We start from the raw sequence: 19,856 nt of genomic DNA, 5'->3' as shown, positions 1-19,856 counted from the left end.
TCCAGGACTTGTTGATAAGTTTCAAGCTATTCTTCATAATGGATCTAAATACTGATGGCAAAGCTTTTTACTAGCAACTTCTTGATGTGGAGCATAGCTCTTCCAAAGTGTTATGCAAATGATGGTATGAGGTTTAAGAAGGAAGACTGGAAGGGTGAAATACTGGGGATAATAGAAAAGGAAGCTTTTAGTGTAATTATTTGGGTACATTTAGAAAATCTCTCAATTGGACTCTCTATGTGCTAGCCTAGCCAGGAAACAGCTGAAGTGCAGGAGTCTACCAACCAAGCCTGCCAGTTCCGGAGCTGTCAACATGCAGACTACACATTAATTTATTCTGGGACTGGAGGCCTACAGAATTACTTATTCTGTAAACCATCTCCATAGTGCTGGCACAAAGCAGATAATATGAGGTATTGGAACTTATATCTGAGAGAGAATTATTTGGCTGATAGCAAGATCATTATAGCATCCTTGTTCAAAATAGCAGGTAGTCCTGCAGATAGCAGGGTAGATGTGAGACAAATAAATTTAATACAAAGATAATTGAAATTATTATGGTTGTAAATCTATATGCAGTAGCACAAAACAAACTGAATTAACATGCAGTGCCATGCTTAGCAGTTCAGGATACATGGCTTTTTTTGTCTGGGTGTTCTATGCACATACGAAACTTAGACCAAGCAATATATCTAAGACTCTAGGTGGTGAGCAGAAGTTAATATTCATAATGGAGAAACAAAGTCATGTAAACACCAGTGTGCTATCACAGGCTGAAGAAGATACTACAAAACAGATTAACCTGTATTTTTTACAGGAAACAGAAACCTGAGACTGCAATTGTGCACAGACATCAAGGCTTTACAGTACCTATGTACAGCAGAAAAGGTTTCTTAAGAGATAAATCTGTGCTTCAAATACTGTGTCAAAGCACTGAGGCAAAGATAAAGAAGTTGTCCTGAGTTATTTCTCCTTCCCATCTCAACGTATCTGTATTATATAGTTGGTTTACCTCAAGCTGTTTTTTAGTGGCATGTATACCTCAGGTTTCTACATTTTTATGATGTCCTAGTAGCTGATGTACTATTTAAAATATGTTTGCTAAATAATCACCGAAGTGTATGTCAGTCAAAACTAAAAAAAAATCAGCAGGAGGCTCGTTCACAAACATGAATATTCCCTTTTGCATACTCTCAAGAGAATCACAATTCAGAGGAAAAGTCAGATACCATGTTAGGCATGTGGAACCACTGATTTTAACAGTAACAGAATACTGAATGAACCAATAAACCAGAACCTATTAAGCAGCATAATCATTAGATAGCTTGAATCCTACGGAAGACTCCAAACATCCAAAAAAAACCCTCATGTGCTTCAAGAGACAATCCAAAATATGGAAACTGTATTCTAAAAATGGATATATTTTTACAATACAAATCCATTACACAGCACTAATCCAATGGGTTCAAATGTTATTTTTTTTTCTGTTCTAGGAACTAAGAAGAAAGTAACAGTGTTCAAAAATTGTAATATCACCTTCCTTAAAAGCATGGAAGTGCAAAAAAGTTTTGGTTAAAAAATACATTCCAGCTACAGTTCTACGACTCTCAGACGTTTGAAATATATTTCCTTAGTTTCTTTTTTAGCTCTTTAATACTGTAAAAATAGATATTAAAATCAGTGTCTGTCCAAGGAAACTACTTAGTTAACCTCTGCAGGAAACTGAAGTCATACACTGACACACTACACTGATAAAATGCAATATGGTAGTATAATTTTCAATACAACTAAGGATGTAGAGGAAAATTTATACTGCAAAATAGAAATAACTTGTTTACAAGGGTCTTAAGCACTTGTACTTCTATGAATTTTTGAGTGGATGGGCTCACCACTGGAAAGTCACTGAAAACTATACTGAACTTTTAAAATCCTAGAAAAGCTCAGTCTTAGCTACAGTTTCTCTTACATAAAATGGTGGACTTGTCATCCTGAAATATCTGAAATTCAACCTAAGAATCACGGAGTGCACTCTGGCCTCTTTGATAACCACAATTCCTTAAATAACAGTGAAAGATGATTTCATGGCAGTAATGTAATTCTTTAAATAACAGTGGGGGATGAAGAGGAACACCTGGTTTATAAAGGTTGGTTGGACAAATATATAGAAAAATGTATCACTACTGGGACTGAAATAAAGAAAAATATTATAAATATTTGGGCCTGGGGGTCTCTTTCCCCTTTTTTGTTAATGAACAAACTTTAAATACTGCATGTGAACAGCTGCACCAGTAAAGGAAAATCCTTTTTGTTTTAATTTAGGAAAATTGTTTTTAGCACAGAGAAAGAAACGCCTTTTAATTGATACTTACAAAAGTACTAAAAGAACGGAATGATAGTAATGAGGTAGTCTCACATATATCAAAAAATCATGTACCAATGTAACATAATGTCTTTCACCTGATGATCATGAGGCCATCTGCAAGTGAAACACAGCTTACAGTTAAGAATACAAATAAAAATAAAATTAAAAAAAAAAATTGTCATCTATACATCACTGAAATATTCAGACACTCTTCAAGGCAGCACCAGATGAAACAGCATCAAAAGGGGACATATGTTTGACAGAAGGCAGGATAACTGAAAAGGACTATGAACACGTCTACCATATGTCAAAGTCATATACTGGTTTTCTATTGTAGTTAAATCTGTTCATGAAGAAGAAAAAGAACAGACAAAAAAAAAACCCACAACTCTCCAGACTGTAATAAAAAATATGTTTCACTGGTATGGCCACAAGAGCCATCAAACTATGCTTGAGTTTGAGGCATGCAGTGGCTGACCTTAATTTCAGGAAACAGTTTACAGACCCAGAGAGCAAGTCATAAATTTGCAAGGTGAGGAATCAAATTCCCTTTTAAGAGGTCTTTTTAAATAGTAGAGATTTTTCTAAGTATGCACATACAGCTGTTATGTGTACTTGCTTTTCTTGCACAGTTAAAGCTTACCTGAAGAGCTACAGTGACTATAAAAAGTGGATAATGAAGCAGCCATGCATCTATCTACAAGAATAACTAAAGCAAGCATGGCTGCTTGGAACAGCTAAAAGGAGCAAACCGCGAACAAGTCACTTTGCTGACTTAGCTACATCTTAAATGTATACAATTAAACAAGAAAGATGAGAGCATCCTGGATTTCTTAATCCTGGACTACGAGCAATGCATAACTGCATGTTATAAGCAATGCACAACTGTGATTGTGCTTGCAACTGCATCACCGGGGGATGACAAAAGAGAGCTGTCATTACTGTACTCTGGGCACCCAGAGCAGCCAGTTATTGATTATTCTGCTACTCATTCTTTTGCTTTCTCCCTTCAGTGAAAAAGTACTCTTAATCCATTTTCTGTACCATTTAAACTTTAGCTCAGTAAGTATCAGACACCTTAATTTGATTTACTCAGGTTCCTGGGGTGCTAGTGATTGTTAATGGTTATAAAATTTGAACGCAGTCTTTGGTGTTCCTAGTAATGCTAGAAACTGAACACTTTACAAAATCCTTGGTGTATGGATGATGTCTACACAACTTGGCCAAGTGATGGAAACCCTTTGAACACAGTTAGAGGAAAATTCCCAAAATAGTTTATGAAGTTATGATCATTACTGTTATTCGTAAATCACTGCTTTTCTAATCTTCTTCAGATGAACATATATACAGAACATAATTTTCATTACACATTCAGTTTGACAGAAATTAAGCACTGCCTCAGCATTTTACTTGATGCCCAAAGACGCAGGAGGACTGAATCGCCAAGAATTTCTTTTTCAGCATTAGAATTAAATAAAATAGGAGTAAATGAAGAGTTAAGCCATAAAATTATTCCCATAAATGTGTGTACTTTGTTTTTTTTACTTCATATAGTTAGAAAATTGGAATCTGGCACTGTATTTTTGGCCAGCCTGGAGATTTATAGATTGCAGTAAATAAACATAATAGTATTCTGGGACTTTGGCCCGGTTTGTCTACAGCTCCTGGAGGCCTTACAAGTGCTTTATTCTGTGGGCAATACAGAAAGATGAAAGCCTTGCCCATCTACCTGGAATTCAATAATTAATCTATTCTGAAAAAAAAAAATCCACAAAACAAACTAAAACTAATCAAGAAAGTATTCTTCATTAAGAGTGTTATTTAAAACCCAGACCATTATTTTTTAAATAATAGAAAATAATTATAATAACCCTAATAGACTACATAGGTGAATAAATGGACACACCAGCACCTCAGATGGCAGAATAGTGCATATTGTAACTATGAGCTGTGATCAATAAATTACAAAAATCCTTATCTATTCTTCACTAGTTGGGGCCAAACACTTCAAAAGAAAACATGGATAAATTAAAACCAGTCTAGAGGAAATGAACAAAAAATACTTGTGGTCTCAAAAGCATGACTTCTGAAGTAATAGTGCATTAGCAATACTGTAGTTAAGACCAAAACTAAACAAGTAACAGGAACTTGCAGCAAAGAAAAAAATAATTGGTTTCTAATATAGATATATTAGGAAGCATAAAGTCCCATGAAAACTAGAGTCTGTGGATTAGAGACTTCCTTGAGCTATTTAAATAACACTTCACATATTTCCTCACCTTTATGCAGTGGTGTGCAACAGACTCACAGTGTGAGTTCTCTGTTTTATTCTTCTCTGATCCTTATCTCCAAGCTCTGAACCACCCCATTCTGCAACCCCAACAGCAGATATACATACATCCAAGCTGCACTTTCACGCACAGGCCACCACGCCATCTTCTCTGCTGCTTCTCCTGATAAGTTTGTGTCTGTCCTTCACCGTGCTCCAGCTATATGTGCTCCCACACCATGTCTCACTTATTCTAACAGAATCACAGTTCCCTGACTGCACGTGGAGCTGAAGTTCCTCCTGCCTAGTTTTATGCCAGGCTGACTTGAGGCAGATGCCCAGATGTCCCTTCACCTGGCTTTATCGTTTCTGAAGTTTCCCATATTCCCATTACTCTGCACCTTTTCCTTTTGATCCCTGTCCACTGCTACCTGTCTTAAATGTGGGTCAAAATGTCTGTTTCCCATAACGGTTAGTTTAAAGTTATTTTGTTTCAATACTTATCTCGAACATGGTTTCTTTTTAACTCATGGTTTATGCAAGAAGAAGAAACTGGCAACTATCGGGCCTCAAAACAAACTTTTAAAAATTATTATTATAAAGTTTTTTTTTAAAGTTCTCTGCCATATATACAAAACACACATCTTTACAATGTGTACTGGGTTTGCACGCCAAGGTCCTCATAGCAGGTAGGCTACAGAGCTGTGCTCTGTGATAAGCTGCTGGAAGCTTCCCCCATGTCCAATGCAGCAAATGCCAACCAGCTCCAAGACGGACCCACCACTGGCCAAGGCTGTGGCCATCAATGATGGTGGTAGTGTCTCTGGGGTAAGATATTAAAGAAGGGGAAAAGTTACTGCGCAGGAGCAATTGCAGCTGGAGAAGGGAGTGAGAATATGTGAAACAGCCCTTCAGACACTAAGGTCAGCACAGAAGGAGGGGCAGGAGGTGCTTCAGGCATCAAAGTAGAGATTCCCCTGCAGCCTGTGGTGCAGCCCACGGTGAGACAGGATGTCCCCCTACAGCCCATGGAGGTCCATGGAGAGCAGATACCCACCTACAACTCGGGGAGGACACCACACTGGAGCAGTGCCCAAAAGAGGCTGTGAGCCTGTGGGGAGTCTGCACTGGAGCAGGTTTCTGGCAGGATCTGTGGCCCCATGGAGAGAGAATCCCACATGGAGCAGGTCTGCTGCCAGGAGCTGTGTCTGTGTCTCTGGGGGGACCCATGCTGAAGCAGTCTGTTCCTGAAGGATGCACCCCATGGAAGGGACTCAACACTGGAGCAGTTCATGAGGAACTGCAGCTTGTGGGAAGAATCACACTGGAGAAGCTCATGGAGGACTGTCTGCTGTGGGAAAAAACCCACAATGGAGCAGGGCAAGAGCGTGAGAAGTCCTCCTCTGAGGAGGAAGGAGTGGCAGAGACAATGTGTGATGAACTGATCACAACCCCTATCCTCCATACTCCTGTGCTGCTGAGGGACAGGAGGTAGAGAAAATCCGGAATGAAATTAAGCACAGGAAGAAGGCGGGGTGGGGAGAAAGCGATTTTAAGATTTGGGTTTTTTCTCATTATCCTGAGATCAATCATAATCATAATTACTTTGATTAGTAATAAATTAATTTCCCCAAGTCAAATCTGTTTTGCCCATGATGGTAATTGGTGAATGATCTCTCCTTGTCCTTATCTCAACCTACAAGCCTTTTGTTATGTTTTAGAAAATATATGAAGTATATAATATTGGGACATAACAGCAAACTTACATTTGTGAGAAAGTAGAAGGCTTATGGACTTAACCATAGATCATTGTTCAAATTCTTGTTTAGCCAATTTGGAAATGTAATTACATAAAATTTTATACTCTTAAACTCAGACAAGGTCCAACTTGGCCTTGAATACTTTCAGGGACAGAGCATATATATTAGAAATGCTAATATTGTCATTATTATCACAGAAAAAATAGTACATTTTAGCATGTTAGGAATATTTGATAATTCTAATATAATAAACATTCATATTTCTCTAACAATTTCCTGATATACATCAATAATGACTTAGTTTGAAATAATTCAGAAAAGTTTCACCACTTTGAATCATAAGAAATCTATGGATCTGATCACAAATTAAAATTCACATGGGGATTTCCTGTTCTTCAGGATTAGATACATTTGTTCATATAAGCAGACTGTGCATTTATGTGAAATGCTCCTGACAGTGAGAACCAGATACTATCCGGGGAAGAACACTAATAAAATGAAATGATAGAGAGATAACTTCCATTATGGATTCACAAAGTTCTTCTATTGCAATAATTCAAAGCAACAAAAGGTAACGTAGTGTCCTTCATTAAAATGTTATTCAGGGTATTATTTTGCTCTGCTTGAAAGCACCCACCACTCTACTTGAAAACACACATTTGCATTATACTCCTATAATACTATTTCAATAGCAGTAGTAGTCCTTTTTCATCACCCTCACCCCTCACACACACACACACACACGCATCTTAATTAACCTCTCTAATTTTGAGGAAGCAACATTGCCATTTGCAGACCATTTACATTTTTTAATGCACCAACCATAAGACCATGGGCCTTTCTAACGCTATGATTTATAATATCCCTAAAAGGACCTGTGGAGCAATCTCTGAAAAACTGCTCATTCATTATTCAGCTTAATGTCTTATACACAAATACATCATTCTACAAAATATTTTTATTGGTTTCCTTTTTAGATTTCCTTAAATAATCCAACATGTTTTAAATTCAATCTCACACAGCTATATTGTGGCTTTTCCAAAGAATAAGTAGTAACAACTGTTTGTGTATAAGAACTGGTTTCAGATGAAAAACTGCTCGATCTCTGTGAGATGTAATTTATTCCTGCCTTTAAGTTAGTGCACTTCATTTTCCTTTATGCATATTGTCAGTTCCACCAGTTAATGCACTGCATGGCACTAACTGCTGTACTTGGACTTTTATTTCCTGCTTTGTTCTCCCCATAGCCTACAAAACCCAGCTTACAACTAAGATACAAAGACAGTGTTAGCTTATTTAATGCTCATATTACTAGATTATATTTGCCACACTTTCATATAATCATTTACCAACCTGCAGCCAAATTTCCCTGTGAAATTCTTACACTGTTATATTAATATTTCTTGCTAGCTATGTGAAGTTTAATTTTTTTTTTTTCACAATTCTGTATCATTTTATGCTGTACATAAACAGATGTACTTCTTCAAGAAAGTATATTGGATTGTCTGCAAGACTCTCAGATACACTTTTTTTCATTTGAAGATACTGTTTTATCTGATGTAAAACTTAACTCACGTAGTTGAAATATGTACAGTCATGTATCTATGGAGTCACAGCATTATACCAGTGACTACAATTAACAACAATTCCTCTCCAGTGGGTTCTGCACACAGGAAATAGCACAATATTCAATAGTGAGATGAATATGCTAATATTCAAATCTGATACCCATTAGATCACTTTTTAAAATATGAACTTATACATATCTTAGTCCACTTTATTTGGAATAAAACCACTGAAGAAGAATAAATTAAGTATACCTTTCTACAAACAAGTAGAAATAAACATGGATATATATGTACAGGGGAATTACAGAATTCCCGGACTTGGAATTTAGTAACAACCTCTTTACTCTTTTACCTGTTGTGGCAAAATATAGAAAAATACTCAATATCCTCCCAGCTCAATAATCAAAAAAGCTGAATTACATTTTGTCCACATAAAAAAAAAATATTTTGCAGCTGTATGTATAGACAAGAGTGACAACACTTTTAGAAATACAAATAAACATCCATTTTACCCTGGAATACGAAAAGCTTTAAAAATAGAAAAGTTAGAATACTTGCTCCATTGTGAAAGTGTCTAATTATTATAACCTTTATGAATGACAATATTATATGTAAATGCAACCTTATTTATTGGCCTCAGTAAATTACTCCTAGTTTGCTGCATTATGGAGAAACTGCAAGCTGCAGCTTTATCTCAGGAATAGGTGATATGATAAAGCTGCTGTCATATTCCACTGTTGAAAACAACCTTATTAAAATTAATTTGTCAAGGAAGAAGACATTATGTAAAAACTAGTCATGGGTTGTGAACAGTATAATTGGCCAGAACATAATAAATCAACTGAGTTTTATTTTAATTATTTGTGCACTTGTAATAAATCTAATGAAAATTACAGTATTTTAGTGGATGCCAGAATATGCAAGTGACTGGTGGAAAACTGTGCATTTGAACTATGTTCCCTGAAAAACAGGACATAAAATAAAGCAATTGTTAGGTATATGCATTGATTTCGTTATACAATCTAAGTAATGAAAAAGGAGGCCATTTCAGGAATAACTCTTTTCTTCATGAATAAAATTTGGCCCCAAAATATGTAACTTAAAAAAACATACATCAGAGTTATGCACCAAATTTAAACCATAAAAATGTAATAGGGTCTCATTTAATGGCAATACTGGTCATCCCAATGAAATTACCCTCACTGAGACATCAATCTCTAAGAATTACACTGCTAAAACACAAGCATGACCTTCTCCTGATCTCTTCATTCACAGTGAATGCAACATAAAAGATATGATCTAAAAAAAAAAAAATTAATCCCCAAATTTGTTTTTTCTGAATTAGAGGCAGAGAACAATGACATTTACACACAGATGATCTGAATACATCTGACCTTAACTCTGCTGACATATAAGCATGCTGTAAATCTAGAGCTTTATTTCCCATAGATAAAAATGAATAACCAAACAACAAAAGATAAAATCCCAATAAATATTGAATAAATATACTTTAGTGCTATTCTTGAGGTTTTTTTCTAACAAATCAGACAATAACATTTCCTAGGTCATGGCACTGAAATACTCTGTATTTCCTCAATCCAACTAATGATATTAAAATGAACAACTAGTACATGCATGTCTAGAAGAGACCTGGCCATCTACCAAAAAACAGTAGTCACATTGTTCGGTGTTGAGAAAAATGAATTTGTACACATTGTCCTGGTTTCATCTGGGATACAGCTAATTGTCTACCTAGTAGCTGGTACAGTGCTGTGTATTTTGGCTTTAGTCTGAGAATAATTTGAGTAATCTCAAAATTACACACTTGTTTGTCTCAGGATCTCTGGCTTAGATGTAATGACCATTGGAAGGGAACAATAAGATATTTATCATAGCAAGTCTTAAAAGACGAGTGCTTAATTGAAGAGAGTCTCCATGGCAAACTGAGAGAAAGGGATAAGTAGTTCATCAGTGGGTAATTACCTTTAGCAACCTTCTGCAGAATTCTAGTTTGGATAATTGCATTAGCAAAATCAGGACAAATTCATTAGAATGGAAACACATAGGGCTCTGTATTAAAAGTAAAGTTAGATGTTTCTGATATGAAACACAGACTCATAGAAGCAACTACTGAAAATAATTAGGTTTTTTTTTTTCAATCGAACAGAGACCAAAAATATCTGAACAGTAATTTGGTGCATTAAGCCTTAAGCCATTATGCCTGAGGTCAAAACAAGAATCTATCACATTCCCAGGTTACATTTCAGTAATTTGTAACCACTACTACTGAAATGTGCACCTTGCTTTTTAAAGTATTTTATTTGTCAAACTTTTAACCCCTAGATTCTTCACATTCCCTTGGAATAAAAATAAAATCTATCCAAAGTTCTACTGAAAAATGTAGTATCAAAAGCATGTGTAACACTGTGACTGTGATGACTGACTGGTAAGTGGAAGCATCAGGTTCAAGTCTCCTTCTTCATTTAAGAGTATAAAATTTTATGCCATTACATTTCCAAATTGGCTGATCAAGAATTTGGACAATGGTCTACAGTGAAGTCCATTAACCTCTACCTTGTTCCAAAAGTAAGTTCTGTGCAAGTTAATATATTCTCATCAAATCTTTTCTATGATCATCTCCGCAAACAGAATTTGGATATACGCCTTGATTGTGTATCTTTAGTATTAGCTATCATTTTTCTGAGAAGTAGGAAGGGAAAATTCAGGAGTTACAGTTTTATTAGAAAATAGTATTATTAATAAGAATAATTTCTTATTTTCTTCAAGGTCAAGGTCTGTATTTTCTTCAAGATCATGGGTAGCCATATTAAATAGCTCTAAGCCAACAACAGGAAACAATAGAATGGTATTTCTAATTATACACATTTCCTACATATAACTGCTTTTTTGAGATACTGGTTAACCAGGTTTTAACCTAAGTGAATCTTGACTATTTTTTTTTTATTTTAATCTGAGACTTATCAGGATGTTAATTTACACTGGAATGTTTTTGTAGCCCCTGCAAGACTGCATCAAATTTCTTGGGACAAATATAAATTTTACATTCTACAAAGCTAACCTGTGAAACCATAAAATCATTTCAGGCTTTCCTGACATTAACAGTGCTTGATCAAAATATAATCTTTATTGTATTTTGTATGTAATAGTGATAATGTCACCATTTTATCATCTTAGTTCCTTTCGTTACTCTGCAAATGTTATAGTCTCAGAAAATAGAACTCAGCCATTAAACAGGATCCCCTACTACTGCAATAATTCTAATACAACAAAGTAAACAGACTCGAGCTACAGTATTTGTTAGAATACAGCAGATATCCTATATAGAAATCTTAAGGTATCAATTCTGACTGAGAATGAGAGGAAGCCCTCAAACTCAACAGTCTTGGTAGCTTCAGACTTCAGTTTGCTCAATATCCAAGTTAATACTCAACAAAAAGTCATGCATTAGAAAGTATTAATGTACCCAAAATTTCCATTCCAATAGTTGCAACATGTCAAACACAGACATTTCTGTCCTGCTTATTACAAGGTTTCTAGTTCTTATTTCATTACATATATTTTAGAACAGATGAGAAATAGAAAAGGATATTGACTTAAAAATTTGTAGGTGCATATGCTGAGATATATGCGTGAGCAAGAGGTCAAAATATTTTAAACAGCTTTTCATTAATCACAGTCTAAAAGTAAATAATTAAAACAGAGATTTTAAAGTTGTACATAATAATAAATATAATATATATTCTAAAACATTAATGTAGTATTTCTCTTACCTCTACAGATAGGGACAGGGAAATCCCACGATGCCGTATTCGCGGAGTTAGCCATGCAAGTAAGCTGAGGGTGGCCATCCAAAATATATCCAGTTACACAGCCGTATCGGATTTTGTCACCAACATCGAATCTCGCACCATATAAGATACCCTTTGGTGGAACTCCTGGATTGCCACAGGAACTACTCTGTAATTCTGGATAAGACATATTTTTATTACTTATAAATTTTTTATAAATCAATACTACCTTTTCTGAAGAATATAGAACACAAATTACGGCAAGTTTGGGCAGATAGTGTGTTTTCATGGATATTATACAACTTTTAACAATGAAAAGCCATTACTGACTTAAATCTATTAAGTATCTGCTTACATACCCAAATAGTCAAGGTAGAATATTACGTGAAATAGAGCATAAGGATTTCTTTAAGCTACAGATATAGTGTCATATATTTTTCTTAATTGATAGCAAAAAACTCATTACATAGGAAAAGGAAACAAAGGAAATTTATATATTTCTGACTGTTAAGTTATACAACTGCAAAACAACAAACAAAATTGTAAATACAGACATGAAGGAACATTAGACTTTTAATCAACAAAAATCTGGAAGAATAAACAAAACTACTCAAGAAAATATTAGGAGAAGGTTTCAATAAACATAAGCCTGAGCATGATTAGGAAGCTGTTGAATAATCTAACACATTTTAAATAACAAGGCAAAAACTGGTAAGATGCTGTGGGTAACTGATTTCTGAAAAAAGTATTGGTTAATTTAATCATATACAATAACATAATAGACTTCTATTCTAATGTCAAGCTTAGCCATTTAGAATCCAAAATGAGTCACAGCTCTGCTGTTAGTTTGATCTCTGTGGACATTAATTAGAGTTTACTTTTACTAGTTGGTACTCACACTCCAACTGTGTACCCTTATTTATAATGTTTCAGCATTATAAACAGCTTTATTAAACATCTCCCATAATTTACTGCTGAAATCCTTTAGTCAACGGCCGTAAGAAGATAGATTTTTTTTTTTGGTATAAGTGTGACCAAAAGAGATTTCATATTATCCTGAGCTCTTCAAAATTGGTACCATGTATACTCACCATCCTAATGTGAACACAGAAGAGACAAATCAGGTAAACCTGTATTTGGATCCATAACAGATTTCCCTAATCTACAAAGTCAGGAAAAAAGATGTAAGAACAGAAGGGTATGTATGTATTGTCTTAATTTCTTTTCTTCAGTTCCATGCAACTAAATTCTTCTTCCATTTCCCTGATGTGCACATGGGTGTGTGCACACAGGAACACACATGTATATAGGTATATATATATATATATATATATATATATATATATAGTATGGGAAAAAATATTCAAACTGTTATAGTAGGTTTCAAATAATAATTAAAAAGGTATAAATGGTTATCAAAACAAGCAGCATGGCTCATACGATACATTACTTCCATGCAAAGAACTACCTAGAACTAGGATGCAATATTAGATCTGTGATACTAGCCGTGAAAGAAAACTATGTAGCAGTTATGAAAAGAATCCAGTATAATCCTACATATATGCTATGTATGCTATACATGTCTATATACATATGCTGTACGCAAAATACATATTAATGTATCTGCAAGACTTGCTGTAACAATCATGTTTGATGTGAATTTGTTAAATATGTAGATTATTTGATGCTGTTGTTGCTGATTCTTTCTCTTCTATAATAAACTCCATGGGTCTTGATTTGACTTTCATTGACTTGAATAAGGATACGGAATAGAAGTAAAAAGATAGCCTGTCTCATCTTGGTCACTTCAAAGCTCACCCAAGTGGCTGGCATTCTTACTACTGTTTTATCAAACTAAGTGCTCTGCCCTCAAACAAAAACCCTTCCCTACCCTCATATCTGCTTGCAAGAAGGTACTGCTGCAGCTGACTCCTATATATTTGTTCAAAGGGATTGCCTTAAATCCTTTAAAGGTTTTTCAAGGCTACTCCAGTTATTATTTATCACCACAGCATTTCAAAATAGAGGCAAGAATACCATCCTGTGGATGTTGGTTATCTTACTTATCACATTATATTAACTTGAAAACTCTGCCTGTACATGCTGTCTTTATTTTCAGCTTCTCCAAGAATAAAACTTTCAAAGGCTTGTATTTCTGAGTGCTCTGTAAAAAGGTCACAAAAATATTCCTTGTCCTTTGAAATGATGAATATAAAGATTAGTGATGCCTTTAACAGTCACTGCCTAAAATTGCTTGCTTTATTCTTACTGCTGTTTCATCAGGAATTACCAACAGAAGGCAATATATTCTTCTGAAATTATATTTTAAACCACTAATTAAAAATTACCCTCCTTCTAAAATAAAACTCATTTTTTCCAGTTGCAAAACTATAGGACTTCCCTACAAAGAATACTTGGCATTTTACATTAACTTTTTAAAATTATGAAACTGGCTAGTGAGTATATGTCTACTTCCAACCCTTCAAATAATTTTGTTCCTGATTTAGGTAAGAAAGTAAAAAATAAAGCATACAATTTAAAATATATTAGTTTCTCCTGCTGAGTATTTTAATTTTTAATTAATAGACAAGTACATTATTTTGAAGGAGTGTGTGTAATTCACCAAGTAACTGCATTTAGTCTTTTCTGATAGATAGTATCTATTTTCAAATTGAATTTGACACTGCACTACCAATTCCCTGCCATTTAAAGCTACTGATTGTTACTTTGAGACTGTCAGCTGTCAGGGAACACAGGAATTGCTAAACTAGATCATAATTTTTATTCTGCTCTGCACAGATTCTTGACTTCAATGACATTCTGATATTCAGTAATGATATGCAGTGCGGAAAAGTATTTCCTTTTAAATTTGCCACACTGTAATTTGGCTGAAATTCTCCTTGTGCACGTACTCTGAAAATAAGCATAATTGAATTTTTACACCATCCTACTTTTTTTTTACTTTTTTTTTATTGTGTATTGCTGTTCATTTTTTTCAAGCAAGAAGTCCCAATTGTTTCAATCTCTCTTCAAGTAGGAATTTTCTTTGTCCTACATTTAATTGTCAGGTCTCTCTGACATGAAATCGTGCATTATTTGCTTGTGCAAAACCAAAATACTTTTTAAAATAAATATTTCACCTGTAAACGACATACATATTAACTTATATGATGATAAAACACTGAGGTCGAAATACCCTGTAATGCTTTTCAGTAAATTTCTATTTCATTAATTCTTATTAATGTCAATGGAAATTCTTTTCAAAGACTGTGGGTAAAATATGCCTCAGAGACTTCTGCTTAGCAGAAATAGACACTTGTTTAAAGACTTTAATTATCAGAAATTCAGCCACTTGTAAATACTAATTAATAATCTATTCAAATTAAATTACATTAAATATCATTCCTTTGTGACAATGCTTTCAAAAACACAGCTAGGACACGTTGAGACTCTTTTCTCAGCATTCATTCAAATCATAATCATACATGGAAATTTCAAATTTACTTGCTTTTTATTCAGATTTTATGTCAGGATTTTATCCTTTTTTTAATGTTCCTTATTAAAGCAAGAGTAGCACCTCTCATCCCTCAACTGATTGACATGATATTTATTATATGATGTCCAGAAAAAGTATTTCCCAATGTTCCAGTAAAAAAAAACAACAGTGTTTGCATTGCATTCAGCTTGGTGAAAAATACTTGTATATTCTCTGCTGAAGATGAATGTTCTTCACATACTAAATCTGCTTAGAAACTTAGGAACATAAGGAACTTTGTCCTTTTTTTAAATTATTGAACCACATCTTTTTTACAGTTTCTGTTCACAGCTATTACAAAGCATTATGGTCCTATATTTCCCAACCTAAAGTGAGAAACACTGTCAGTATCAACTGCGTATCTTCACGAGTCTTCACTCATTGGAATTCCTATGAAGTACCCCAATACAGGGCTAGTCCTAGGCTGCTTGTTCACTCACATCTACTATTTCAAACAATTCCTCTGTAATTCCTCTGCCAGTCAAACCTGAGTACAGTCCAAGTAAAACTTTTAAACAAAAAGTTCAGGTTAGATATTATGAAGTTCTTTACTGTGAGGGTGGTGAGGCACTGGAATGGGTTGCCTAAAGAAGTGGTGTGGCAGTGTTCAAAGGCCTTGGGTGACACAGTGTGTCCCTGTCCATGGCAGGGGGGCTGGAACTCTATGATCTTAAGGTCCTTTCCAACCCTAACCATTCTATGATTCTAAGTAATATGCCATTCTAGGGACCATTCCAGTAGTCTTTTGGTACAGGACTTGGGGTAACTGGTAATACTAGAACGCTGGTGTACACAGATATCCCTTAGAAAAGTAGCACATATGAAATTTTTCTTACTGATAAGCAAGAATGCTTTGGTATTGAAGACTGATTTCAGAAGTGCTGCATGTACTATGTGTGTAGAGTACTATACAATTAAAGGGTCACAAATATTAGGAAAGCTGATACATTTGTAAGAGTATGAAGTGGCCTGAAATTTACTTGCCCAAAATTCACAAGAATCAAATCTTCTAAGGGTTTAATTTAGATGCAGACAGTTTTCCAGAGGTTTTAGAAACTAAAAAAGTAACTCTGACACATAGTTTCTACTTCATAATATTCTGCTTTTTGTCTCAAAATGTATTTTGTTTACTTTCTTTTCTACTCTGTTCTCATTCACATTGCTCTGAATATATGAGTAAACATGACCTAGATTTAGATCTAAAAGGGTCTAGAAGAATTAACTGATGAGTATAGAAACATTATCTTCCTACACACATATTGAAACCTACATACCAACCCCACGTAAGTGTACAGAGTGAGAGAAACCACAAGAAAAAAATTGAGTAGGCATTATCAGTGCAGTGAAGGAAAAAATAAAAAACTTAGTGTCAAAGTGGCAATTTAACTGCACAAATATGTATGCTTCAGAGAGCAAAGAAAGAAGCAATACAGATTTATTAAGAGAGATCAAATGGGAAAAAATTCACTCCCCAAAAATCTAGGTCTAGTAACTGAACAAGAAAAGTGATTATTCCTTAATTCTAACAGATCTCTTGCCTCAGGATACACGTGCAGAACGAAGAGTCACTATTCTGAAATCCACATTTGTAGGTAGGCAAGAGGAAGTGTGAGAAAGATTGTTTAGGGGGGGATTCCTAAAAGGAAACAAGGTAAAATGTGTTGTTTCTTCTCTTGTTCTTAATTGCTCTTTCTTGATAGAGAAATTTCTTTGTAACAGCAACCTCAGTGAGGGTTTCTACTGTTGACTAAAGATAATACAGCTAATTACATTGCACAGTTTCTTAAATATCTGTTAATGAATGACATAAATTTGCTCCTTTTCTTCCCTTTAAAATGAATTTAATGCCAGAAAATGACAGAGGAACTTGATTATCTGGTGTAAAGCAACTCTTTAGTATAAGGGTGTCTTTTAAAACTGTGTCCTGAGGGAACTTTAAATACAGACTTTAATATACAGTTTGATTTTCATTGTAAGTACATCGAAACAATCACTGCATTTGCCTTCTTTGCAAATAACACAAGAATATTACTCTTTATAGCTTTAAAGTCACAAGTTATTTTCATTAGGCACAAACCACTTCAGCATTATTAGAACTGCATTAATAGAATTCTTCTACAAGCAAGGGAACAACAGCAGTAGGAAGAAAAAAAACCCTCCAGGATACGTGAATCAGACAAGTGTTAAATGTAGTTGTGTAGTAACAGTGATACAGTGAGCATGACAAATGTAATACAGGAAACGGTCCAGGGTTTGTCATATGTTCCCTTCACATGAAATACACTGTTTGAATGCCTGTTTAAATCAGCCAAAGACAGAAGACAGCACTAGAGACCTGAAAGACCATGCAATATAAAATGGTAGTCTCTAATTTTACCATTTAACAGCATAATCCACCACGAAGTGAAATGAACAGAAAGATGACTATGCGCTTCAGTAGCAGTGGTTAAATCTGATATTTCACCATTAGACATGCTTCTAAAATGTCACCTGAAGGGAATGACAAACAGGTAAAAACTGTTAGCTAGGACAGCTCTAGAGTTAACAGCACCAGCTACCCTTTACAAATTCCTCTTTACTTTGACTAAAGCTTTATCTGCAGTAAATTCTGATAACAGCTGCCGAGAGCACCAGTTAAACTGTGAGTATGGCTGGAAGGTAAATTCAGGTACTGCATGGACTGAGAAAGAGCCCTGGTGACTACATGAAGTTTTGGAATGGGTGTAGAACAGAAAGTGTCACAGAGATTGCTCCATCCACACTGTGCTCTTCAAATATTCAATGACATGAGTATAGTCCAGAGCCTGAGGTACTGTATCTGCCACATGTGGTCATTCTTCAGTCTCCCAGCTGAAGCCTAGACAGATACACCCTGCTTGCCATGCAATGGCTGTGTAGATACATCCATATATGAGCCATAACAGGATTCTTCCATTTAGACTGCAGTGATTTTGAGCATGGTTTTTGGCATAGCTGTATTCTGTAGGCAGCTTGGAAGCGGCTTTTGTGATTACAGAGATAGGATAATTTCAGAGCCCAGGACAACTTAAAATATAATCCTAAAACCTGTATCATATCACTATACCTTTGGCAAGATGTGTTTCTTACTATGCCTCTTAAAAGTTATACAAAATAATTTCATGTACAATTTTTGAATATTTATAGCAAGAATATTATATCATTCATATATACATACTGTTTTTTATATATATATATATCATTGTATTACTTATTTTCATTCTACTGTTGCCTGAACGCCTCACTTTATTTTGCCTTATGCTAGGTACTTTATAAATGTTGCATTATTCCTCATTGACTGTCCTTACCTGGAGGATTTACAGTAACCAAAGATACAGAAAGCTAACTGAATTTAGAAAAAGGCAGTCTGCCCACCAAAGGAGGATGTCATAGTAGAAACAATGATATCTGTTACATCATATAAACAGTGTCTCCAAATAAATTTCAAGACAAGAAAGGCTATTTGTTAAAAAAAAAGTTATTAATTTTATGTATTTATTGTATTGTCATATCTAGATTCCTACTGCAAATAGAGCTCCATTTTGCAAAATAGGGTTCCATTTTGTTAACACAAGTACTAGGAAGAACTAAAGTTTTTATATTCAAGATGACAGGAATACTGAAAGTAGAGAACAGAATGAGATAAAACCCATTTTGTGGAAAACTACTGTGTCTTCTTAAGAGGACTTAAGAAGAAATGTAAGAGTTGACACCTGACCACGGATAGGAAATGCTAATTAGTGAATTGACTCTTAAAGTGTTATAAAGGCTAATCTGAATGATTTAAATGGTTTAAATGATTATAAAACTAGAGACTGGCAAGTTTTAAAAAGAAAGCATGCAATATCTATTCCAATTTCCTGTTAGCAAAGGTCATCTGAACTGATCAGTATATAGTTTGAGGATACACATACATGTCCATGGGTAACCAAACTCATGTCTGACTTATTGGACAAGGTTTCCCTGCCACTGGTCTTCTCTATAAACTGGCATTACACTGTGTCGTGGTTTAAGCCCAGCCATAAATCAGACCATGCAGTCTCTGTCTCACTCCCCACCTTTGCCACCCCCCCCCCCCCCCCGAAGGATGGGGAAGAGAATCGAAAGAATGCAACTCCCACGGGTTGAGATAAGAACAGTCCAGTAACTAAGGTATGACACAAATCACTACTGCCACCACCAATAATAATAATGATAAGGGAAATAACAAGTGAAGAGAACACAACCGCTCATCACCCGCCAATCGATACCCAGCCCAACCAAGCAGTAATCTAGCCCTTCCGGGTAACTACCCCCAGTTCATATAGTGGGCGTGATGTGCTGTGGTATGGAATACCTCTTTGGTCAGTTTGGGTCAGGTGCCCTGTCTCTGATTCCTCCTGGCTTCACCTCCTCCCTGGCAGAGCATGAGACTCAGAAAGTCCTTGGTCAGAGTAAACATTACTGAGCACCAACTAAAAACATTGGTGCTATCAGTGCTGTTCCCAGGCCAAAAGTCAAAAATACAGCACTGAACCACCTACTAAGATGGAGAA

The 19,856-nt window shown here is 35.2% G+C and overlaps 1 protein-coding gene across 3 annotated transcripts in view; it reads right to left on the bottom strand.

Annotated features, from left to right (window-relative positions):
• CSMD3 (CUB and Sushi multiple domains 3) overlaps nucleotides 1-19,856 on the bottom strand; it is a 578,676-nt gene that overhangs the window by 417,202 nt on the left and 141,618 nt on the right. For all 3 annotated transcript variants that reach the window (XM_062627150.1, XM_062627151.1, XM_062627152.1), the window contains exon 4: nucleotides 11,751-11,945. In XM_062627150.1, coding sequence (XP_062483134.1) covers nucleotides 11,751-11,945 — 195 coding nt within the window. The remainder of the gene's footprint in view (nucleotides 1-11,750; nucleotides 11,946-19,856) is intronic.

The sequence above is a fragment of the Pezoporus occidentalis genome, unplaced genomic scaffold, assembly GCF_034315485.1.
Source record: "Pezoporus occidentalis ecotype Australia unplaced genomic scaffold, CSIRO_AGI_Poc_V1 ctg3, whole genome shotgun sequence".
Lineage (NCBI taxonomy): Eukaryota > Metazoa > Chordata > Aves > Psittaciformes > Psittacidae > Pezoporus > Pezoporus occidentalis.
The sequence above is the reverse complement of the archived record's forward strand: the minus strand, read 5'-3'. Positions and strand labels throughout refer to the sequence as shown.